Source organism: Poecilia mexicana, unplaced genomic scaffold (genome assembly GCF_051168715.1).
Source record: "Poecilia mexicana isolate PSO_F unplaced genomic scaffold, ASM5116871v1 scaffold_9, whole genome shotgun sequence".
Lineage (NCBI taxonomy): Eukaryota > Metazoa > Chordata > Actinopteri > Cyprinodontiformes > Poeciliidae > Poecilia > Poecilia mexicana.
In genome coordinates, this window is record NW_028263378.1 from 34,062,678 (window position 1) to 34,088,387 (window position 25,710).

The 25,710-nt window shown below is 40.9% G+C and overlaps 1 protein-coding gene across 4 annotated transcripts in view; it reads left to right on the forward strand.

The window, feature by feature from the left end:
- Positions 1–25,710, forward strand: part of rad17 (RAD17 checkpoint clamp loader component) — a 42,361-nt gene that overhangs the window by 12,342 nt on the left and 4,309 nt on the right. For 2 of the 4 annotated variants that reach the window (XM_088009195.1, XM_088009194.1), the window contains exons 4-15: positions 6,480–6,618; positions 10,240–10,376; positions 13,155–13,207; positions 14,060–14,185; positions 17,454–17,523; positions 17,594–17,708; positions 17,861–18,043; positions 18,720–18,823; positions 18,927–19,073; positions 21,719–21,847; positions 23,933–24,053; positions 25,491–25,548. In XM_088009195.1, the coding sequence (XP_087865321.1) occupies positions 6,480–6,618; positions 10,240–10,376; positions 13,155–13,207; positions 14,060–14,185; positions 17,454–17,523; positions 17,594–17,708; positions 17,861–18,043; positions 18,720–18,823; positions 18,927–19,073; positions 21,719–21,847; positions 23,933–24,053; positions 25,491–25,548 (1,382 nt within the window). The remainder of the gene's footprint in view (positions 1–6,479; positions 6,619–10,239; positions 10,377–13,154; positions 13,208–14,059; positions 14,186–17,453; positions 17,524–17,593; positions 17,709–17,860; positions 18,044–18,719; positions 18,824–18,926; positions 19,074–21,718; positions 21,848–23,932; positions 24,054–25,490; positions 25,549–25,710) is intronic. The other 2 variants (XR_015764353.1, XM_088009196.1) reach the window with 2 other exon arrangements.

Sequence of the window (25,710 nt, forward strand, 5' to 3'; positions counted from 1 at the left end):
TGGATATCATTGAACACTTTGACTAGGCCAGTCTCTGTGCTGTGGTGAGACCAGAAACCAGACTGGAAGGAGTCAAAGCAGTTGGTTATTAGGAAGCCATTTAACTGTTAAAGCAACTTTTTCAATAACTTTGCTGATGAATGGGAGGTCAGAGGTCGGCCTGTGATTCTGTAGTACTGATTTGATTATCAGTGGTTTGATAAAAAAAGAACCACTGACAAGTCTTTTCCCCCAGACTGTTTAAAGTCTGAAGGAAAACACCTGATGAGAGGGAGTAGTTTACTATTTGAATCAGATCATTTGCAAAGACAGCCATAACTTTATTAATAAAATGTGTGGGTACGATATCAAGACAGGAGGAACTTGAGCTTAATTCATTTATAATTTCTTCTAATCTCTTATAGTTAAGTAGTTGAAATTGAGTAATTTTTTTCTGCATTTATTTTGTTTGGGCACAGCATTGGTACTGAATTTAGTGTGGATGTGCAGATTAATCCTCAGACTTTTAAAACATTTTCCTCTGCAAAAAAAATGGCAAATTCATTGTAGGTCAGGTGATTCGGTCACAGGAGGATTTGTGTCAACTGTTGCAATTTGATTTCTGTAAAGAACGTTTCAATTGCACATTTTAGTTTTGAGTAATAGCTATGCAGGCTTTCTGTATAGATTTCATAATAAATGTGAAGTTGAGTTTCACGCCAGTTACATTCAGCCCTAAGGCAGAGTTGTATTGCAGATTTGTTTATTCATTTCTCCACTGAGATTTGTTCCTACCAGACACAACCTTCACTCTAATGGGAGCAATGGAATCAATGAGAGTGGAAGTTACCTACCAACTCATCTACATCATTACAGCACAAGGTTGAGGAGGAAGAGTAGATTTAATGAAATGTTTCTGCTGTGTTGTCTGTGAAAGAACATGTTGTGTTAGCAGCTTTTTGGCCAAGTGAGTCAGTGGTGATTGTACTTTCAAAGATAATGAAATGATAGGGTGACATCAGTTACAGAGACATTGGAAATATTCACACCCTTACTGATAATTCAAATTCATAAATACTTTATTTATCCCAAAGGGAAATTAAATGTTATAACTCATTAATTTAGATTCTTCAAAGAGTTATTGAAGATTGTGATGGCTGTTGGCAGGAAAGATCTCCTACAGAGGTCTGCACTACACTGAAAAAGAAGAAGCCTCTTACTGAAGATACTCTGCCTTCCCAAGACAGTCTAATGAAGAGGATGGTCAGGGTTGTCCATAATTTTCTTGATCCTATCAAGAATCCTTCTTTGGATCATCATCTCACAAGGTTCCACAGTCGCCCCCAGAACAAATCCAGCCTTCTTGTTCAGGCTGTTGAGCCATTTTACGTCCCTGGTTCTAATGCTGCTACCCCAACAGATGACAGCAGAAGAGGTGACACTCTCAACAACAGACTTATAGAAGATCTGCAACATCTTGGTGCAAACCTTGAAGAATCTTAGCTTCCTCAAGAAATGTAGTTCGCTCTGTTCCGATACTTCACTGTTAAGTCTCCAGTCCAGTCTGTTGTCAAGGCGAACACTGAGATATTTTTATTCCTCAAACACCTCCACTTCTTCTCCCATTATGGAAATAGGGTTTGATTTAGCCCTGTTCCTTCTGAAATCAACAATCATCTCCTTTTTGTTCATATTTAATTAAGAGAAGATTATTTCTACACCATGACACGAAGCAGTCCACCAGCTCTCTGGACTCAGTCTCTTGTCCATCTCTTATACACCCAACAACTGCAGAGTCATCAGAGTATTTCTGTCGATGACAGCAATCAGACTTGTACTGGAAGTCTGAAGTGCAGAGAGGTCCAGTGTGTGTCCTCGGTGTGTGTTGCTGTTTTGATGTTGAGTCAGACCAAAATGATCAAATTTACCACATAGCTTGTTTGCCCCTCTGTCTTGGGACTCTGTCTTGTCAACATGGATGTTGAAAGCTCCCACAATTATTAAACAGTCATATTTGATGCATATGAGACATAGAAGTTCATTAAAGTCAATAAAGACTTTTCCTCATATGTTGGATTTTTGTATGAGTTAGTGTCAGAGTTCATTGAAGGCCTTTTATCTCAATTCCCAGATATTCAAGAGGGAGACCGAAAGAGAGACCGAAAAAGATTTTATTAGAATTTATGAAATTCTTAAAAATGGAGTCCACCCCTCCTCCTTTTTTATGTTTTGTATTCTGACTTAAAACATTGTAATTGGGAGGCTGTAGTGATCTGTGTTTTTCTGCGTGTTAGGGTTCTGTGTCCTGTTTTCCCTGAGCCTCTGTGCCATCCTGATTGTTCCCAGCTGTGTCTCGTTTCTTTGGTTACACTCCCAGTGTATTTAGTCCCTCCTGTTGTCTTTGTCTGTTGTTGGATCCTCGTCGTGTAACATCTTGCTGCCTATTGTTCCGTTTTGTGGTTTATTCATTAAATCTTCATCATCATCCTCATCCTGGGTCCTGTCTGCGTCCTCCCCCACCACTCAACCTCACAAATCATGACAGTAGGATCTGACCACATAAACAGTGAGAGACCCATGATGCGAACCCAAAATAGACGGTGGAACCCTTGGCAGTGGCTCAGAGTGGTCCCGTTGGAGGAGTTTTGTGGTGGAGCTCTGCGGTGGGGATCGAGGCTGGCGATATCCCTGTCTGGAGTGGGGCCCAGCCAGAGGTCCAGGCCCTTGCGCCAAGTCGTCACCGCTACCCTAAGCCCCGGAGGTCCCTATACCTGGGCGCCACCTGCAGCTGCCTCCGGTCCCTGCACCGAGGCAGCGTCTGTCCCAGCTGCCGCAGGTCCTTTTGCCCACTGCTGGCGAGCAGCTCCCAGAGTTTCCTGTGCCCCCAACCCCAGAGTTTCCTGTGGCTACATCTCCCGAGACTCCTAGTGCTCCTCCTGAGCTTGTGACTCCCTGTGCTCCTCCTGAGACTCCTAGTGCTCCTCCTGAGCTTCTGACTCCCTGTGCTCCTTCCAAGCTTCTGACTCCCTGTGCTCCATCCGAGCTTCCTAGTGCCTCCTCCGAGCTTCCTGTGCCAACTGCCGTGGAGCAGCCCCCAGGGTCTGCTGCTTCCCTGCCTCCCTGTGCTCCTCCCGAGCCCGCTCTGGAGTTTCCCTGAGTTTGCCGATTTGGCTCCACCCCCTGAGTTTCCCAATTTGGCTCCACCCCCTGAGTTTGCCGATTTGGCTCCGACCCCTGAGTCTGCTAGTGACTCCTAGTGCTAGAGACTCCTAGTGCTCCGCCTCCCTGTGCTCCGAAGCCTGCAGCCAGCCCTCCAGACCCTGCAGCCAGCCCTCCTGCTGGCCTTCCAGAGCCTCCACGACTCTGCTTCCTGTGCCGACGTCGCTGCCCCCCGTGGCTCCGGCAAATCTTCCTGCGGCGGTGGCGACTGCCAGACCCGCCTCCTCGATTCCGCCTGCTGCACCGTGGTCGGCCCCCAGACTCTCCACAGCAGGTCCTGCCCTGGCCGTGTGTGTTTTTTTTTTTTTGTTGGCACTGAGTTTTTTTTTGTTTTTGTTCCCTGTGGACTCTTGCCCTCCGCCCATCCTGATGGGTTGTTTTTTGTTTAACTGTTTTTTTTGGGCGTCTGGTAGCCACTCTTGAGGGGGGGGATACTGTAGTGATCTGTGTTTTTCTGTGTGTTAGAGGGTTTTCTGTGTCCTGTTTTTCCCTGAGTCTCTGTGCCGTCCTGATTGTTCCTAGCTGTGTCTCGTTTCTTTGATTACCCTCCCAGTGTATTTAGTCCCACCTGTTGACTTTGTCTGTTGTCGGATCCTCGTCGTGTAACATCTTGCTGCCTGTTGTTCCGTTCTGTGGTTTATTTATTAAATCTTCATCATCATCATCATCCTGGGTCCTGTCTGCGTCCACCCTCACCACTCAACCTCACAAATCATGACAGAGTTGTTAATTCGATTAGTACAGGTGATTCGTTATTGTCATCCAACCATTTTTTGTCAGAAACATAACATCAGTATTATGTTCAGTGATGAAGTCATTTACTAATAGACCTTTAGCTGATAATAATCTTATGTTTAAAAGAGCCAATTTAAGTGACTTGGTGGCAGATAGCTCCTGAATTTCCAGTTGTTTTAGTAAGGAGACTGAGGTTTGAATTGAGACCACTTTATTTTGTATTTCTGTTTTTTGTAATTTTTCTTTTAGTGATTCAGACAGGTACTGTCCTCTTTTGTAGTATGGGGAGGCCAGACACATTCTGGAGGAAAACGAGTGTAAACAAAATGTTGTACCCCGGTTTCAGACCTTAGACACACAGAGTGGTGGATCCTCTGGGCAGTCAGTGCCAGGTGGCTTAGATGAAGTAAAGTCTGCTGTGTGAGAATTCAGTATAAAAGTACTGAGAAGAACTTGTTGGTTCATTCCATCTGTAAATTTGAGAAGCTCAGGTCCTGAGAAAACATTTCTTCAGAGGTGTCTTGTGACTTCTTTGAAGGAGTGGGAAGGCAGAAGAGAGGACAAACCATTTGATCTGACTCCAGTTGATGTTTTGTCAGTTTGTTTTGGAATAATTTGTTCCTTATATGTGGAGGATTGCATCCTAATCAGCTGTCCTTGAGTCTGTTCTTCTGAGGGGGTGATCACGTTGTTCTTGTTGATAAAATGAAAGGTTTACAGTGAGTAGCTTTATCCCATGTTTATTAAGATTGCGTCTGCCTCTTCCAAAGAGGTGAAAGCGCTGCCAATAGATCCAAAGGTTATCGATGAAGGTCACTGAGCTTGCAAAGCAGGCTTTAATCAGCCATTTGTGGCAATCTGAAGTATTGTTTTGTCTCCCCATCAAGTTGATAGAATCGGACCAGTGAGAAACAACTTCATTTTTAGATTTCCAATAGTGTTCAGAAGAGTGCTAAAGTCCTTTTTCAGAATCTCTGATCTTTGTTTTACCAGATCATTTGCACCAACATGTGCAACTAGAGTCTCAATTTCCAGCTTATCAGTGGTGAGAAAGAGTGTTTTCTTTGTTAAAGGACTCTTGGCGTTGCAAAAATGACTGATTCCATTTACTGCCTCATCTCTGACAATGAGCACTTATCTTTTATTTTCCTGGTGTTCACTTTGGGGGGTTGATGTATTGATCTTGCTCCATACCTGTTGTTGATGTTTGACGGCAAGGTTTCCCACAGAGGTTCCTGCTGAATTGCAGAAAATCTGTTTTTCAGTGAGTTTCCCATGGAGTCGGAATGTGTTGAGGTTTGTGCTATCACTTTGTCCTTAGAAGCAGGTCGGTGGAGTTGTTTCGGTTCCAGCTGCTTGTTTATTTTTCTTTAGTGGAGCAGGTGTTGAAGTCGAATGTGGGTTTTGTCTCACAGCTGGCCATTCTGATTCGTCTAGGTGAGGGGTTCTTCCTGTTAGTCGCCTTCAAATGGGAAACTTTTCTTCCGCTTAGTTCCCAGAGAGGTCCACAGTGAGCTGCTTGGTGCGGGGCGTACGACCTTACCGTTGATTTGAGGAAGAGTTGCTTTATTTTGTATAATACTGCTAATGTCCCCAGGGTCGGCCAGAGGCATCTTCCCCTGATTCAGCTTGGAAGTGGAAAACGTAGAGTTAAAGTTCAAAGTAAAAAAATCCCATAGTCCTTCGGTTGGAAGTAATCCAGTTATGATGTTGACAGGGTAAGCATAATTATAAAAACTGTGACTTTAAAATAACTCATAGGCAAAGTTGTTAGTCACGACGAAAGAGAGCAGGATAAGCTGTTCCTCCTTCAGCTGACATCTGACACAGGAATCCAGCTCATATTTAAAGGCACCTCCTCACCTGCAGACCTCCAGCTGCAGGTCCTATGACCAGCTACAGCTGCCTGACTCACCCTGTAAGAGAAAAGGTAGGACACACACAGCATTCAGCTCGGTGGATTCGACAGGTTGACATTGAACTGCAAAGCAGAGCACACACTGTGACTTTTAAACTTAACTTCTGCTTTGATTAAGTACTCTCCAAAAAAACATGTGTCCCCACAGGGGTTCGATATAAATGCCAATACAGATGAGCTTTGTGTCCAGTTTGAGTGAAAGGAGGTGCGTACCAAGGTAAACTTCAGAGACTCAGCCGTGGCAGTGCACTAGGCAGCTAACGCTTAGGGATACTGATGGTGTGATTGGTGCGTTCTCCTTGCTTCGTGCCCTGTTCAGTACATCAAGTAAAAGGCCAATCTTTCAGGAACAATTCCGAACGCTTAGCCTGGAGGGGGTGCAAGTAAAGCCTGACGGCCTGCCATGCTTATAGTACACTTTGGGACATCTTGTTTCATATCGGACAGAGGGCTAAACCTCTCGGCCTTCAGCTTCCTTCAGGAGCAAAAGCTTGTTGTGGCTTGCTTCTTTTAAATTTTCATATTTGGGATTCACAATAATAAACATAGAGATGCTTACGGGGAATACTACAATTTAATTGGAAGGTTTGTGCATTTGTATAAATATTACTATTTTTTTGTGTTCCAGGGTGGTATTTTGATACTGACAGGACCATCAGGCTCTGGAAAAACTGCAACAGTCCAAGTTCTGTCTACGAAGTTGGGTGTCAGAGTTCAGGAATGGACTAACCCAGCAAGTGCAGAACCACACTTGGGCAGTTTGTCTGGTGAGGAATAAGCACACAGTTTTGAGACTAATAAGAAGGGTTTGATTGCTCTATTGTTAATAAGATTGTGTCTATTGAGAAGGGCTTAGTCATTTCTCTATTTTAAAAAAAAATTAATGTCTAGTCAATTAAATATTTTTTTATAAATATTTCTCTTACACCATTCTATAACATTTTACATATTTATCTTTTTCTTTATGAACCAAAGATGTTGGTTTAATTAAAATTTTTAAAATCTCTGCCAGAGGTATAGATAAATATATTCTTAACTATTTAAGTTACACATTTTTCTGACTGATGACTTTGTTCTGAGTGCCGAGTTCTGCTATGGCTCTTTGTTTCTGCAGCCACTTGATGTTTTGTGTTCAACACTTTATTAATACTTTATGGAATAACAGCTTCTTATAGTGGATGTTTTTCAATAAGCACAGACGGTTTATTAAATCAATAAATATGGCACTCTGACTGGCTGCAGTATTTATGCACTAATCCTTTTACGTAATATTTTTAAAGCAAGAGCTGATCTTTTAATCCTTGGTGGTTTGCAGATGAGACAATGCTAATATATAAAGGTGGTCTTTAAAAAACGTCTGTTTGCTTCCCCGTGAGTGTTTTGAGCTGAACATTTTTGTTTAAATGTTCTTCTTGTGGCTGCTCCTCTTTGAGGCTCCAAATCACCTGCATCCATCTCACCTTGTCGTTCGTCTTGTCTAAGGTTAGGTCTGGTGAGGAAGGGTACCACTTCATTATTCTTTCATCTTTAAAGCCTTTACTAGCTAGCTACAGTACATAGTGGAGTACTTTATTGCATGTGATGCAGCTTTGTCCTACAGAAAAGTCATGGTCCTCTTGAAAGATGCAAACTTTTTCATGTAGCACTGCTTGAAGAAAGCTGGCTATAGGTTTAGAAGTTGATTTTGAGTACATCTTCAACCAGAAAAGGTCCAACTATCTCATCTTTAACAATATCATACCAGTACCCTGCCTCTACCTTGCTGGCATCTGGTATATAGTGGAGCTCTGTGCCCATTGCTGATCCAGCCGAGGGCCCATCCATCTGGTCTGTCAAGAGCAGTGATGTCAGTAACGCATTACTTTGTAACACGTTATTGATTGCGGACCACTTTTTTCAGTAACTAGTAATCTAACGCGTTGCTATTTCAAATCCGGAAATCAGATTAAAGTTACATATCCAAATCACTGTGTGTTACTATTTTCTTTTGTAATTATTAATTTTATTGTGTGTCTTAGGGAGCGACCACTGTTTCTATCCATCATTTATCAGCAGTGAAATAAATGTAAACAATGGAGAGGATAGAGATGAGCATTTTGTTGCTGGAAAAACAGGAACTATTTTGAGTTTCTGTCACCAAGTCTAATTATTATATTACTATTACAGCTTTGGGCTTGTTTTTTTATTTTTTTTATTTTCTAAAGTCGCATGCACATTTGATGAATCGCAGGTTGCGGTTTTTTGGGCTTGTTTTTGAACGTGAGGTTGCTTATTTCGGTTTTGAAATAAGCAGAGAGCAGAGACACATAATCAGCCCCAGAATTTGTCTGACAACCAGTTAGATTTAGTCAGGCCTTCCAGGTCTATCCATTCCCAGATGATCCATCTCGCTGTGTCCTTGTTAATGTTAATATATTACCTGTCAATGAGTCGAGCTTCGCGTTGCGCTCCAGAAAACTGCAAACATCGAGACTATTATGAACAGCGCAATAAACGTGAAAACAGCCACGAATGTTCGTAAAGTTGTGCAACTAAATGCCAGTATAATAATTAATATTAAGGTATAATAATTGATATTAAGGTAAGTGTCACAAATCTGTGCAGCGGGTCATCAGAGTTGTGGAGCCGCAAAAGGAGTTCTGTGTGATGCGCTCTTACAGCACAGGGTGTCGGCAGGGCCGTAACACAAAACCTGGCCACTGGGGCAGGGAGGGAGGCGTTAAAATCCTACTTATAGTTTTCCAGACAATAGTGAACTACACAAAAAGGTCCAACTATCTCATCTTTTTTTTGTACTGTTGTAACCATTAAACAATCTCCCCTTCAGTTCAACCATATAAGTGGAGACACATTGTTGATGTTACCATTATAAAATAACTTGTAATTAAGTATTGGCAAAGATCAATGTAATATCCACAGGTGGTGGAGCGTTGTTGTTAGCAGCTGCTGAAAGTAACTAAAAAAGTTACTTTTATGTAACTTAGTTACTTTACAAATCAAGTAATCTGATTAGTTACTCTTTCAAAGTAACTATGCCATCAGTGGTCAAGAGTCACTCTCATCTCAGCCTAAAGAGAAACAAAAAAAAACTTTGAGAAAACTGTCTTCAGATCTGTCTTGGTCCAGTCTTTATGTTTCAACTTGTATGTCTTGTTCAGTGGTGGTCAGGTTTCAGCCTTCCTTACCTCGTCTCTGAGCTCTGAACATCTTGTTCTTCTGGGACCTCCAAATAGGTTGCAGTTCTGGAATATGACAGCACAGGAAGATAATGGGGTGCTGGTAGCTTCACACTTGATTCTTCTCAAACCTTTGGCAGTTAATTTGTCTTTTTTTTCTCAAAACATTTCTTGTGACTTATTGACTATTTGCAGCAAAACATTTGATGGTTCTGTGAACACACCCTAATATCTTAGCTGCATCCTATGGAAGACCTTTTACAATTTTGGACTTTTCAGAGTCACTTAAATATCTTCTTTTTTGGCCCATTTTGCCTGAGGAAAAGAAGCTGCCTAATAAATATGCACATCTTGATATAGAGTGTTGATCTCCTTAGGCCCCACCTTCTCGCATGAAGCAAATACACATCAGCTGATATGTTTATATTCAATAAGCATTCACGTTTATACTGCTTGGAGTTTGAAAATGTGCATAAAAATAATATGGTCAAAACTAAAACTTTCCTAATTGTGCACAGAAAGTATGAACCCGTCTTTCGGGAACGATTCTGCTCTGCCAGCGATAAACACAGCAAGGACACTTGTAATCCAGCTTATATAAAAACAAAGAAAACGTTTTAGCCCTGCGGGATGGGGGCAAGTAAAGCCTGGCTTTTAATACATTTAGGAAACCCTGATGGGTATAACCTGCCCTTTTCCTCCAGCTTTTGAGCCGTTTGAAAGGTAACGTTTCCTTTGTTAGGAGTTTTTCATCTCTCATAACTAGTTTCAATCCTCAGCATCTAACACACCAGACTAGTCTAAAAAGATTTCGAAAAGACTTGGAGTACCCACTTCACAAAATGGTTTCAGTAGATTGTCCCAAAGCCACCACTTGAAAATAAAGCGGTAGATAAAAGGTTTTCACTACTTTGTATGAAAAGTTTTCACTAGTGAGAATGAAAGGTAGAGCTTTTCATCAATGAATATGAACCATTTTCACTACTTTGCAAATCCATATAACCTACTGATTTGCCTTTCAGTAGGTTATATGAAAGGCAAATCTTTTTAGTAGTTCAGTAGTTTTCATTAGTCATTTTGCAAGGCTTTCGGGATATATGAAGGAGTTTGATTTCTTGCGTATATGGACCTAATTCTAAATAATGTCCATGGTAGCATGCCTTTGCTTTGTACTGTGATTCTGGTTCTAAGAACAGTTTCTTTCTCCTGCAGAATGGAGATCACAAGGCTTGTCTTGCAGCTCTCAGTTGGCACAATTTCAGGAGTTCCTTCTGAGAGTTAACAAGTACAAATGCCTGAAAATGAAAGGTGAAAGAGGTGCTGCAGAGAAAAAGCTCATCCTGGTGGAGGTATGTACAGTATCTTCAACTTTCCTCAGGTTGTCTGTTTCTACATTTTTTCTATTCTTTGACACGGTGCGAAATTCTGAAAGCAGGTGTTGGGCAAACTTTAACAATGACAATAATTTCAAAGTAAAATAAGCATTCTACAAAGTTAAAATTCTTTTGTGGATTTTGTTTTCTCAATTTCATATTAGCAGTAATTAAGAAATTGAAACACTTATTACATCACCTTTCCGATCTAAAGCACACAAAGCTTAAAACAGGGTGGGTGTGACAAGTCTATTACTCGTCATTTCTGTCTGGAAAAAGATGAGTATCAATATTAATAAAGAAGAACACAGTGTTTCCCCTTAAGGATGGTGATATACTGTATGACATAGTTTTATGTATATACCAATTACATGATTATTATATGGCAAAGGCATATTGATAGGTATTTTGAGCGTAAACAGATCCTATCACTCAAAGAAATGAATCATTAACTTAACATACTTTTTTATGTCAACAGGTTCCACATAATTGTATTAATTGAAAGCAAAACAGATATTGTAATGTGAGATTATGATTTTTTAAGATAAAATTAATGAATTAACTCAACTAATTCAAATAACTTCAGATTGACAAGATAGAAGGTAGTTGAACTAACTAAACTTTTTTGTTAGTCTGACAAAGCAAACACTCTTTCAGTGAACTTATGTTTAATTTGTTCACTACACAGAAACAAATTAACAATTTGCTTTCATCAATCAATATATTTCTTAATTCAACAATTTTTTTTCAAGTTAACTTATTCCTGTTAACTTATACCAGTCGACAAACTCAAGTTTGTAGGTCTTGAGTTTGTCGACTGGTAAGTAGGTCCAGGGGTGGATCTACTGGGGTAGCAGGGCGTGGCAATTGCCGCCCCAACTGAGAGCCTTGCCACCCCAGCTGGCAACTATGTATTCAACAAATAGTTATGGCAAATCGGACATTAAGTGCATAAATGTCTTTATTCCGACAACATTGAATGCAACACAATGTAACCTGCTGCCTGCTGCTGAGTAGCAGGAAGTGTGAGAAAAACTGTAAAGACGGAGAGCGAGGCAGACGAAGCTGAAGTTGGTTTCTCATTCCAGTTTCTGATTCGGGAAATGGCTAAAGGGCGATTCCACCTAATTTTTCACAACCTTTCGCATTTTTAATCGACTCTAGTTTAAAAACTACAACACCTAGACTCTTCAAACCTGGACTGGATTATTCTGCTCTAATAGAATATTTATAACCATTTTTGGGATTTGTAAAACCTTTTTCTGTTTTGTGAAACTTCAATAAAGGGCATTTTTTACCCCTTTTTTTTCTGTCTTGGTCATACAAGATCTGCGCTATTTCCAAAACCACAACACCTATACTCTTCAAACTTGGACTAGATTATTCTGCTCTAATAGCAGAATATACAGAACCATGTTTCTGATTTGTGAAACCTTTTTCTGATTTGTGAAACTTCAAAAAGGGGCGATTTCACCACTTATTTTATTAACGGTCTGATCCTCGGCTGCAGAAGCTGGCTCTTGGGACGTGGAACGTGACCTCTCTGGTGGGGAAGGAGCCGGAGCTAGCGTGCGAGGCTGAGAGGTTCCAGCTAGAAATAGTCGGCCTCACCTCGATGCATGGCTCTGGTTCTGGAACCAGTCTCCTTGAGAGGGGCTGAACGTACTTCCACTCTGGAGTTGCCCGCAGTGAGAGGCGCCGGGCAGGAGTGGGCATACTTGTTGCCCCCCATCTTGACGCCTGTACGTTGGTGTTTACCCCGGTGAATGAGAGGGTAGCCTCCCTCCGCCTACAGGTGTTGTCTGTGCTTACCCCACAACCATGTTGTGAGCGGTTCGCAGCCGAGTGTGAAGCGGCCGGGATGAGGATCAGTGCCTCCAAATCCGAGGCCATGGTCTTGAGCCGGAAAAGGGTAGAGTGCCTTCTGCAGGTCGGTGGGGCATGTCCTGCCCCAAATGGAGGAGTTTAAGTATCTGGGGATCTTGTTCACAAATGAGGACGAAGGGAGCGGGAGATCGACAGGTGGATTGGTGCAGCGTCTGCCGTGAAACGGGCGCTGTACCGGTCCGTCGTGGTGAAGAGAGAACTGAGTCAAAAAGTGAAGCTCTCAATTTACTGGTCGATCTACGTTCCCACCCTCATCTATGGTTATGAGCTTTGGGTCATGATCGAAAGAACGAGGTACCGGATACAAGCGACCGAAATGGGTTTCCTCCGCAGGGTGGCTGGGCTCTCGCTTAGAGATAGGGTGAGAAGCTTGGTCATCCGGGAGGGACTCAGAGTAGAGCTGCTGCTCCTTCACGTTGAGAGGAGCCAGTTGAGGTGGTAAGGATGTCTCCTGGACGCCTCCCTGGTGAGGTGTTCCGGGCACGTCCCACCGGGAGGAGGCCCCGGGGAAGACCCAGGACACGGTGGAAGGACTATGTCTCTCGGCTGGCCTGGGAACGCCTTGGGATTCCCCGGAGGAGCTGGAAGAGGGAAGTCTGGGCCTCCCTTCTGAAGCTGCCGCCCCCGCGACCCGACCCCGGATAAGCGGAAGAAAATGGATGGATGGATGGAAATGTTATCATTATTGTGATTGTCAGACTCTCTTTTATGCACTAACCCATTTCTTCTACTTCTCAATACATATTTATTCTACTCCATCTTCATGTTCTGACTCTTTCTCACATTATTAAGAAACATGTTTATGTCATATTTTTCAACAAGAAGCTTTGCATTCCTTTACTTTTCCTTCATATTTGTTCTTTCCAGGATTTTCCAAACCAGTTCTACAGACAGCCTTGCAGCTTTCATGACACCTTGAGGTGAGTTCCTGCAGCAATCAGGCCGGTGAGTGTTTAGAGGTAGTGAACTCAGGTGTGATAAACCACAGTTATGTTTTAATGGGGAGGCGGCAGCAATCAATTTTTCACACAGGGCTATGTAGGGTTTTATTCTGAGATTATTTACAAACATCTTCATTTAAAAGCTAAATTAAAAATTTGTGTTGTCATTTACTAATATTTAAACTGGTTTCATTTTCTGAAACAGTTGAACGTGACAAACATGCAAAATGGAAATCATAGAACAGGGGGTCCCCAAACTTTTTCCTGCGAGGGCCACATAGCTGTTCCTTTCTGGGGCCGGTCTTAGTTTTTGGAGAAAGAAACCTTATAAAATTCTTGTCGACGGGGGGGTGTTGTTCTGTCTTTGAAACTGTCGAGCGGGAGGGGCGCGACGACATTCGCGCTTTTAGATAGATTTTTACCCAGAATGCAAATGGAAAAAACCGTGAGTGAAAAGGTGACTGGGACTGACTAGTATATATTCCATTGAGGGAAAGTTAGTTTCACATCTGCTCAAGCCCCCTGGTGGTTGAAGAAAAATCCACATATAAACCGGAAAATACAATATATGAAAAAAAAAAAACACTGAATGCTCTCTGGTATGAGGAGGCGGGCCGGATCCGGCATTGTTCAGGGGGCCGGACCAAATGACGTGGCGGGCCGGATCCGGCCCGCGGGCCGTAGCTTGGGGACCCCTGTCATAGAAGGAGAATCATAGAACACTTATTCACATCACTGTGTTAATTCTGCTGTATGTAGATTTCAAAATTGTTGTTTTTCTCTAATTCACAGATTCTGTTTGATATTTTTTTTCATTTATCTGTCTTCCAGGTTCTTTGTAAAGAATAGTCAGTGTCCACTGGTATTCATAGTGTCTGGCTCTCGAAGTGGAGAAGGCAGCTTATGGTCTCTTTTCCCCAAAGAGATTCAGGAGGAGCTGCACATGAGCTGCATCAGGTTCACGTTACAGACATTAGTGTTTGAAATGTATGCCTGGGATTTACGGTGGTGTTGCCAAAAAATGAATCAAATATTACCCATAATATACATAGTTTCACATTAGAGCTATTATTTTACATCACTATTTGATTTTCTGGCACGGACTTTCAGCAATGATGTCCAAATCAATAAATGCCATGAACCTGTTGTTTTTTGTTTTTTTTTAGCTGTGAACACTCTGACTTAAACATTGAGGGAAAGCTGTCACTAACATTAAGTAAAGTTTGATTATCATTGGGTTTCAACATAGCTGGGTTCAATGATTGAACCCAGCAGTGAAGCAGGGTGTACTAGAGCTCTCCGGTGTTTCCTTATGACTCATTCTTGTCATTTGAATTCCAAGATGCAGGTCTCATCTGCAGTTTTAAAAGTGGCCGACATTGTAAGATAACATCTTTATGTTAATGTGAACAAAACAAAGAAGCTTATGGGCTCTTTGCACCTACGGCGTTGACGTTACATCTCCAGGAGCTAATGCAGCTCATTTGTTTCCACTTTGAGTTACCATGACTGGTAGAAAAGACTAAGTCGTATTTCAGATGCAAAAAAACAATACTATTAACATTGTTGTCTTCCTAATATAATGGGCTTTTAAGTTTTCATTAATTTCCAAGCAATCCTGAATTAAGAAGATGGCTTGTAAATATTTGTCACTACCAGTTAAAGCTAACGCTGCACAACACAAAGTTTGCAGCCTTCACTTCACTCCGGATCAGCCTAAAACTACCGGGGATACGGATGGTAAATAAATGAGGCTCCTGAGTTATTTCCATGGAATCACTTCTGTATTCAGCCTGAAAGAGTTTATGGGAACGAGAGAGCAGACCAGAGCCAGACAGCCGAGCAACTGATCCGCCTGTACATCCTGCTGTAAACACCGTCCTATCTGAGCTCTTCACAAGAAACATGCAAAGGTAATAAAACGAAATAACATGGAGACATGAAGCAACACGGTCATATTTTTCTAAAAGCAGCAACTTTGAACCTGAACAGCTGAACCAGATCTCTGACACCAGAGCTGCGCTACTGTCAAGCTATGAGGCTTGTTGAGCTCCGTCAGGCTTCGGAAGTAAAAAGCCCGAACCGTAACCTCCCCGTTAGTCTGTGACACTAACGACAATAAACACACATAATATACTTGAAAATTAGGTAAAAATATTGTCCGTTAGAATGTTTAGATACTTAAATAGCACATTTTACAAGAACAATATCCGAGAATATTGCCTACTAGCATAAGCTAACGTTAATGTTAGCCACAAAGTTTAAGTAAAACTCACCTTCGTGTCAGTGAATGTATAACAAGGCGAACATCTTAAAACCTTTCTCCAGCTGACTTGTTGGGGCTTCGGATCGATGTACAAACCTTGGCCAAGCACTGCAAGCACCTCATGTAAATGATGTTTGTATTGGATCGGAAACAATCGAGCCGCTTTACCCCGAACGCGGAAGCTGAGGTGCAAAGAGCCCATTGTGGAGTTTCAGAGAAATAAGAGCCATTTCCATTATGGAGTTGCATCTCCAGCATCCTGTAGCTGAGATGCAACAGTGATGTTGCAACTGGACAAATTTAAAATCAATTATATTGCATACAGGAAGGGACAAGAAGACTGTTATTTTTGAGGAAGCTTAGAGCCTTCATTTTTGGCAGCAAGATGCTGCGTTGTGTAAGTCTCTTGTAAAGAGTACTCTCTTCTGCCATCGTCTGTTGAGTTAACACTCTAAAAATGTGGCTGTTTGGATTTGCCACTGAGAAGCATCAGCGAGACTTTCAAGGAAGGCAGTAAACTGATGTCAGCCTGACCTAAACAAATTATTGCTATCGGAATCTGGCTGCCCGGGCTGGCCTTGGCTGGCCAACTATCCTCCCCTGTTATGTCTAAAGAAGGCTCTGTTCTGCTGCCCCTCCCCTCCCTGAGGACATCTGTGGCCCTGAACTGTTTATGCTGGGTGTGAAACTGACATCATATTCACAGACAATCACGAACAATCGCGTGCTTCAGTTAGGGCTCTTGGTCTGACACACACATAACTCACATGAGACCCATATTCACGTCACACCACCTCCTCGTACCCGGCTTGTTTTGTCTATATGTGTTTATATGTGCTTAAGTGTCGAGGTTTTTTTTCTTCATCTCAAACTCTGCCTGCAAAGAGCAGAGTGTGAGACAGACTGTTTTTTTTCCCTCTCCTTACCTGATGTTTTTCTTATTTTTCCTATTTCCTCTGCAAGGCGGCGCCTGTCAGGCTGCGAGGCCGCAGCCAACTATGCCCCCCCCCCCCCTTGTGTTGTTGTGTGATGGATGGTTGTACTGGAACTGCAATTTTGTTGTCTTTCTGACGATGACAATAACATTCTTCTGATTCTGATTCTGATCAGAGCCAGAGATTTAAAATTACTAACAGGATAAAGAAAGCTGATTCTGTTCTGAGACCCACTGTAGAACCACTGGGGATGATGGTGCAAATCGATTATTATTCAAAAAACCAAGAAAAGTATGAAAAATCCTGAGCGTCCTCTTCATCAGACTGCTTTACAACAGAGTGTCCTCAGTCAAAGGCTTCTTCAGATTTGTTGTAATGCAGACATACTTGTAGTCCTTCCTGCTCACAGTTACCAGCACATACAACAACTCTGAAGAACCTGGGATAGTTTGAGTTACAACATTTTCCTTTTGGGACTAATGAAGGGTTTTTCAATTGGATTGAAAAGATGCTGCATTCAAACATATTTTAGGGGTTTGATGCTTTTAAAGGAGAAACTGAATGTTCTATAAAATCCGATTTTATGTGAATATTTCTCACATATTGACTTAAATCATGTAGTCATTTGAATGGAGTGTTTGCTTCAGTCAGTTATCTGGATCCAGCATGTAAGTCAACATCCACAGCAAAACAGGGTTCAGTGACTCGAGCTGGCCCCCAAAAAAATTTTAATTTTTGTAATTGGATGGATAGATGAATGTTTCATTAATAAACTAAACATTTAAATGGAATAAATGCCTACTTTTAATATTATTTTATAATTAGTGAATTATTTAACCAATATTGCAAAAAAAATATAGGTGATGTGCTACATCAGTTTAAATGGTGGTGATATTGTACTTTTGTTCTTTTACTCCAGCTAGTAGAAACAAAGTACATTTGTGGAAGTTTAATTTAAATGTAGAATATTTGATTACTATCATACTAGATTCACAGTAACATTATATTATATCATTCACTTCAGTTTTAATCCTGTTCCTGCAACAACAATGATGAAGGTTCTGAAAAACATTGTACACATGGAGGCAGAAAAGGTGAGATAAAGTCTGCAAAAGTAAGTTTTTTTCTTGTATTATCTGCCTAATTTAATATTTTCATTTTCAGCAGAATCATAAGAGTTTGTATGTTCCTGACAAGGCAGAACTGGAAATGCTTTGTTCAGGATCTTCTGGAGATATCCGAAGTGCTATTAATAGCCTACAGTTTTGCTGTCTACTGGGTAAAGTTATGCCACATTCCACTCCATGACACTTAAGGGGTCAAAAATGCAGTTGTACAAATTTAAAATCAATTATATTGCAAATGGATATTTGTGCTTTTCAGGGCAGGTCAACTTACATTATCTTTCTAATGTTTTTGAAAATTTGTCAGAAAAAGGATTGTGTACATTGAAGAAACCACCTACAATATCATTGGAAAGAGCTGCTGCTCTATCAAAAAAGAAGGGGAAACAAGCAAAGTCAGCTAAGGAGCAAGAAGAGCATCAGCCTATTGGTGGGAAAGATGTTTCTTTCTTCTTGTTTAGGGCACTGGGAAAGATTCTGCACTGCAAACGTGAGTACCAGCTATAAAATGGCTTGAACATTTGGCACCAGAATTATTGTGTACTGATTGGGCAGCTTTGGTATTAAACTATCACTGGTTTGGAACACAGTGGTGGTGCAGGGTATAGAGTGTGTGAACTATGTACAGAATAAAAAATAAGAATAAGATCATTCTTATTTGTACAACTCTACTTTCACTGATAATTATTTACACAGTTGGATACAATTTTTCATTGATAGGTTTATTATCAATAAAATTCCTCCAGCTGTAGACAAATAGATACAATTTAGAGGTTTTTCTTTTCATTTTATTGATTTTATGTTATGCAAAATGATAAATTTGGTAGTTTTAATACCCAAATGCTATGTCATAAGAAGGAAGACCTATGATGACCTTTATGTGACCTTTTATCAAGTTATATGTGTTTTCAGTCAGAGGCTTCTTCAGTTTCACTGTAATACAAGAGATTCTCCCTGTTCACAGCATCAGTATCTACATTAACTCTTTAAATGTTTAATAATATGAATTACAACAACATTTAATATCCCTTTGGGATTAATAAAGTATTTTTGAATTTATGTGAATAACATTGTAGAGTGGTCTACAGATGAATCTGAATTGTAAGAGTATAACTATTATGGTACAGTCTGTTTAAGTCAAATGATGTCAATGATGTGACCAACAGGTGGAAATGGTGACTGTCCAAATGAAAGTAAAGGTGCCTCTGGACTTGTTTTGCCATTTCACCTTTTGCAACATCGTAGAGAAGTATTGCTCGTGCAGCCCGAAGTAAGTTGTTTCCCCACCCCCACCCCACTTTATTTAATTTGACAATAATCTGGGTGTTCTTCTGTTCATTTAGATTTTTTTTTTTGTTTATCTTTGTATTCAGTTGGTGGTTGAGCGTTCAGAAACTTCTGGAGAGTTTTTCAGCTTATGCCTCCATCAGAATTATCTGGACTTCTTCTCTGACATAGAAGATGTGGACAGAGCTAGCGAGTACCTGTCTGATGCAGATCTTCTCGCAGGAAATTGGATGGTTAGTCCTTAAATAGATAGTATAAACTAATGACAGATTGATAGAATATAAAAAACATGAAGCTAAATATATAGAGGTAGACGTATACACAGTCAACACTCCAACTGCATTCACTAAGACATGTAAAAAAAATGGTGTTTTGATTGAAAAAGTGTAGAATGAAGCTATCCTAACTTATGCAGTGGGTATGGAAAGTATTCAGGCCCCTTTAAATTTTTCACTCTTTGTTTCATTGCAGCCATTTGCTAAAATCCAGAAAGTTATTTCTCATGGATGTATTCTCAGCATTCCATCTTGGCAGAAAAAAACAGAAATGTAGAAATTGTTGCAAATTTTATTTAAAAAAAAAAAACTGAAATTTTACATGGTCATAGTTATTTTTCCTGGCCAGCAGGTTTGAAGGAAATGCTCTAAGCCAGTGGTTCCCAAACTTTTTCTTCTGCGCCCCCCCAGTGGTTTCCAAACATTTTCTGCGCCCCCCCTATGGATTACAAATGGCTGTCTGGTTGAAACGACGCGTGTGACGGGGGGGCATCAACTTTTTTGGGGGCAAAATGAATGTACGTAGCTGAAAATAGACACCAACATCGGTAGCCTACAAGGTACTTGTTGAGCTTAAGGTTCTGTATTGTCATCTTTTAGCTAACATTACCTGCATCCAACAGCTTTACTCAACTCAGTCGGTTAGTTTGGAGGGAAAAGTTCTTTGCGTTTTGCTGGTTTGCTGCCGTGATTCTAACACAAACCTACGTAGCTCCGCCCAGCAGCAGCAGGTCTCCTTCACAGGTGGAAACCCAGCGCGAGCGTCGTAGCGCTCATGTTGCGTTTAAAGGCGGCTCGGTAAAACAGGTTACAACATGTTAACAACGGATTAAACAGTTTTAACTGCTGATAAAAGTGACAGAGGATACAAATATGGGATAGTAGTTGGCCATTCTAAGGTAAAAACCCAGCGCATACAGTGTTCATGTTTTATTTTTTTCATCCAGACGGCTTCCCGCGCCCCCCCTGCAATGACATGGCGCCCCCCCTGGGGGGCGCGCCCCACAGTTTGGGAACCTCTGCTCTAAGCTATGTCTCTGTTCAAGGCTTACTCAAAAGACAAGACTTTGGGATTCAGATCTTTCTTTTGGAGTGGCGATCAGTTCTTAACTGATCAGCTCTGAATTTTATTGCAAGGGTTAAGCAGTCATGTTTCCAGGAGTGGTGTCTCCAGTGCAAGGAATTCTGAGGAATTAGATCTAATCAGCCATCTTCCTCACCCTTTGTGGTTTCAGCACGCAGTGTTCAGTACATTTTCTGTAGTGGACATGTGAATTTATGACATTTGAATAACATCCTGGACTTTGTGGAAGAATGTTGTCACTAAATTGCATTTGCAACACTCTTAGGCTGTTGTCTGAGAATCTTTGCAAAATCCTAGGTGCATGGTTCGGCACATCATATGAACATCATCTTTATGCTGAGGTGATAACTTCACAGCCCGTCTTTACGTTCTACTCCATTGCCCCATGCCACTCTGTCCCAGATAGCTTCATCTTTTTGGTTTTGTTTTTGCTGGATAGAGCTGATAAGTTGCATCCTGTCATATCTTACTGATTAATACATTTTAAACATTTTCAACCAAATTCTCATTTAAATCACCAAAACTTAATTCAAACTGCACCTTATTTCTTTTTTTCACATTGAATTAGTGTGGTCATTTAACATGAAGCTTACTGAAAGTTTCAAAATAAAAGCTTCAATATTCCTCCCCTATTCAAATAGGGGGTGCAGTTCCCCCCGATGTCCACCCAATATTGCAGAATCGCATCAACCAACACAACCCGCATCATCCAGAGCCTTAAGAAACTCTGGGCAAATCTCATCCACCCCCGGGGCCCTGCCACCGAGGAGCTTTTTAACCACCTTGGTGACCTCATCCCCAGAGATTGGAGAGCCTGACCCCGAATCCCCAGGCTCGGCTTCCTCAATGGATGTTGGTGAGATTGAGGAGGTCTTCAAAGTATTCTGTTGACCGGCCCACAATGTCCCGAGTCAAGGCCACCAGCACACCATCCCCACTATAAACAGGTGCTGTACTGCTTTCCCCTCCTGAGACTATGGGTGGTGGCCAGAATTGCCTCGAAGATGTGTGGAAGTCTTTCTCCATGGCCTCTCCAAACTCCTCTCATGCCTGAGTTTTTGCCTCAGCAACCACCCGAGGTTGCTGAGAGGCACCAACAACCAACAGGTCCAATAAGCCGCCTCGACAATGGAGATGCGGAACATGGTCCACTCAGACTCAATGTCCTCAATCCCCTCAAAACATGTTCAAAGCTCTCCCGAAGTAGGAGTTAAAGCTCTGTCTCATGGAAGACTGTGCCAGACGTTCCCAGCAGACCCTCATAATATGTTTGGACCTGCCAGGTCTGACCGGCTTCCTCCCCCCACCACCAGAGCCAACTCACTACCAGGTAGTGGTCAGTGGACAGCTCTGCAACTCTGTGTGAATGTGTCCTTTGAGATTTTAATTTGATATATAAAGAGCATTATGAATAAATTGATTGTTGTTCTACCGACTGCGATTCTACCGACTGTGTGTCCTGTGTGGATTGTCTGATGACTAGTTTTCAGTGTTCTAAAGATACTGTCTTTTTTTTTAGATTCGTCACACAATAGGGGACTATGGATCTTCAGTGGCAACCAGAGGGTTGATCCACTCAAACTCTTGTCAACTTCCTGTTGGCTTCAGACCGCTGCACAAACCCAGTTGGTGTCTAGTCAACAAAAAGGTATGTCTTTAGTAAAGCTATGCTGTCAGCTGGATTTCAGGGGTACATGTAAATATGCAATATGCAAGGGCATATCTTCTTGGGTGGTATGGGATCATAGCTGCCACCTTGTAGCCACCCTAACTGGCAACCGTGAATTCAAGAAATAGATGTGGCAAATTGGACATTAAAGCTACAATGTGTAACTTTTTTGAAGATGTATCATTTTCATATGTTAAAAATCTCACTAATTCCTGTAAATAGAAGATGAGAGATAAACTGTGAAAAAATCAAATCCCCCTGTGGCTCTAATAGCATTTATAAAAATACCCTGCTTCCGAACCAAAACAACCAATCAGAGCCAGGAGGAGTGTGTTTGGTCTGTCATTCACGCATAGCTCACTCCCGCACACTGCACGTGCATCTGTCGGTCAAGTAGCAGATGTGTGGTCCATTTCCTCCTCCCCAACCCCATCTTACATTTGTTCACTCGCCTGCCCCCCACCACTCCAACCCCCCCAACTCCAAGCGACATTTCCCGTATTATCAAAAGCTTGACAGGTATGGTGCAAAGTGAGAGTTAAACTCACCGAAGATGAACACATAAACTAAAAGCTGGAGCATAGACATTTTTTATAAGTGTATTTGTGAGCCTGACTCTTTATTATTATTTTTTAAAGGTTTTGTTTATTATTATTTTTTAAAGGTTTTGTTGGCTCTAGTGGCCTTTATTTGAAAGTAGTTCAACAGGAAACAGGGTAATGAGAAGGGGGGAAGACATGCGGCAAATGTTGCCAGGCCAGGAATTTAACCTGCAACCTCCATCACGAGGACTAAGGTCTCAATACGTGGGTCGTGCTTTTCCCCTGCGCCACAGTACAAGTACTTCGTTACTGTACTTCAGTACAATTTTTGAGTACTTTCTCCCACCACTGGCCACCACAGCACCCCACTGCCTCTTTATTATGAAATTGAATATAATGTCAGATCTTTGTATAACTTTTCTTCAGATTAACTTAGAAAGTGAGCTATTGTGACAGGTTAATTTTATAAACTACAGAAAACTAAATGTTAGGGATGCTCAAATATGAAAAATTGGACTGATATTGATACTGATAGTAACCCTGGTGTTATGCCAGATTTACCAATATTTTATTTTGTCATTTTTTTCCCGATTACTTCATCATAAGAATAATCGATAGATTACTCTATTACTAAAATATTCGTTTACAACAGCGCTAATGTAAAGTTTATTGTTGATACCTACAGATGCCATAGCTGTTTATCCTCAGTGGAGCCTTGTTTACTAGCCTGCGTTTTCACGCTAGTTATTCTTTACCGATATAAGAGAAATACATCCTCTCTTGCATCTTGGCAGAGCTGACAGAAAACAAACTATTTATAGATTTACATCCAGGAGAATACATATTGTATTAATCGAAACATTAGCAATTTTCTCAGCTTTAATTTAAGCCATATTTAATAGAAATCTGATAATAAATGATTATGCTACAAATATTTTTGTGATTGAATCCTGCTTTTCATGCATTGAAACAGTATGGCTTTGTGGACATGACTCAATGCATACTAGTGGCGCATCATCACAGCGGCGATGGCTGCTGTCCAATCCAGTAATGTATGGCAACGGGCACCAGATGGACTTTCCATCTCTTGCCACCCCATGCATATTTTTCTAGATCCACCACGAGTAATATGTTGTTTCCCAGACTCAACTACCATAGCATTATTTTATTTAATACTGACTAAAATTTCTGTCTTGACTACAAATGATGAATAGATGGATTTAAATTATTATTATTATTTTGGAAATGGCCTCATGAATATTTCAGTAGCCTTCAGTTTGCTACTGAAATAGATTTTTGGAGCTGCCTCACAAGTGCCTCCAAAGCCCAATCATTTTAAACCTGTTAAGCAAAGAATAAAAGCACTCTGGTTAAATAAAGCTAAAAATACAATTACAGATGTGGTTATCCTTTATTATGTTTAAATATACACAAATCTCTGAATCAGTGTCACTGAAAACAATTGATCAATGTGGATTCAGGATTTCCATTTATAAATACTAATAAATATTTCTTTTTATAGCACCAGGACAACTGTGTGGCTGCACAATCTTTGTTCAGGAGCTTCTGTCTTACACCAGTCAGTCTACAGACTCAGTTGCTGCCTTTCCTGGCCAAACTTTGTAACCCTACAAGGAGTCAAGGTAGCACGCAATGGATGCCTCACTGTTACTGTCTTTACTATACTATAAAATTACTGTAATAACAGTTACGTTTCCAAAAATAACAACTACTAACTAAAATATGAAAGTGTCTTATTTAAATGTTAAAAACCGTTTAACATTTAAACTGCTGTGCCTCACTTATCTTTCAGATCTGTGGTTTTATAGATAGTTCCTAACACCAGTGACTCCCAAGCTTTTTCTGTTGAGCCCCCTTTGGTTAAGAAAATCCCCCTCCCCCACAAAACCTTACCCTTCACACTCAAACACACAAATCTCTGTCAAAAACCTATCCATTATACTTATTGAGAATTGAAGGTTGGGAATCGATAATCTTTTTAATTTTCAATTCCTAGTTATGATTCCCAGCCAGCCGACTGAAGAAGCCACTGAAACCCTACGATGGAATCGGCTGCAGTGTCTGCACAGCACATCAAATGTGTGCAGCAGCAATGAAGAGTGTGGCTTCACTTTAGTAAGAGTTTAGAGCAATGCGTGTTCCCGCGACAGGGCATACAATTCTCTGCAGGCATGGTTTCTCGGCCTAACAACTTTAGTAATGTGAAGCAGAACACAGCATCAGCACTGTTGCCAACTTGGTGACATTGCTGCTGTATTTAGTCATTTCAAACCACCATTATTGGAGACATTGGTGACAAAACAGAAAAGCATAGATAGTACTTGAGTTACAGTGAGAGCTGCCATGAACCCCTCCCACCTCCAAGGTGCGGGGAGGGCAGCCTGTTGTCTGACTGACAGTATTCTCACCCTGCAGTAGAGCAGAGGAGACCCACTCCACTCCATTACACATTGCAATAGAATCACACATGCACAAAGTTGCCATTGATCCTGCTCTGGATTGCAGTAAATAGAATGTAAATATAGTTATTTATGTTTGCTTTTTTTTTTTTTTTACCAAAACTGTCGCACCAAAAATAAATTTGATTGACCCAACCTCCATCACTGATTCACCTCCTCCCCTGTACATGCCTCTGATAACTGTCTTTTGGTTAATTTTGATATTATACAAAACTGATTTATTTAGTGTAGGTTCACACAAGTTAGTAAAGTTTGTTTGTAGTTAAAATACTTTTTAAAAGTGATTTAAAAATTATTTTATATTATTTTTGCATTGTCGATGTTTATATTCATTTCTAAATATCCTGGCTCACATAATCAAATATGCAAATTAGGCGATGCTCTCATCTAGGGGGTTCATTTTCTAAATGTTTTTTGAAGCATCGGATTGGGACTCGGTATTGACCAATACTCTAAATCACATGGCTGGGACTCGGGTGAAATAAATTGATCTGGACGCAATAATTATAGGATTAGGGAAATAAATTGTGAACCACAAAAGATGTTTCTGGTAGTTAATTAATGGTGATTAAAGTAACATCCTACTTTTTTTCCTGATAGCACAGATGGCTGTTATTCAAGATGTTGGTCAGATGTCACTAAGGACATGTTCTGGCAGGTACGAAACCTTTTTAATCCTCATGTATTATAAATTTTGTAGATATTTTATAGGCCTTGGTAATCGGATGACGGCATTGAACACAGAAAGCTTTAAGATAACCTAAGTACATCCAAGATATACCTTCAAATGATTAATTTACAAAGGGAAAAAACTCCTCCT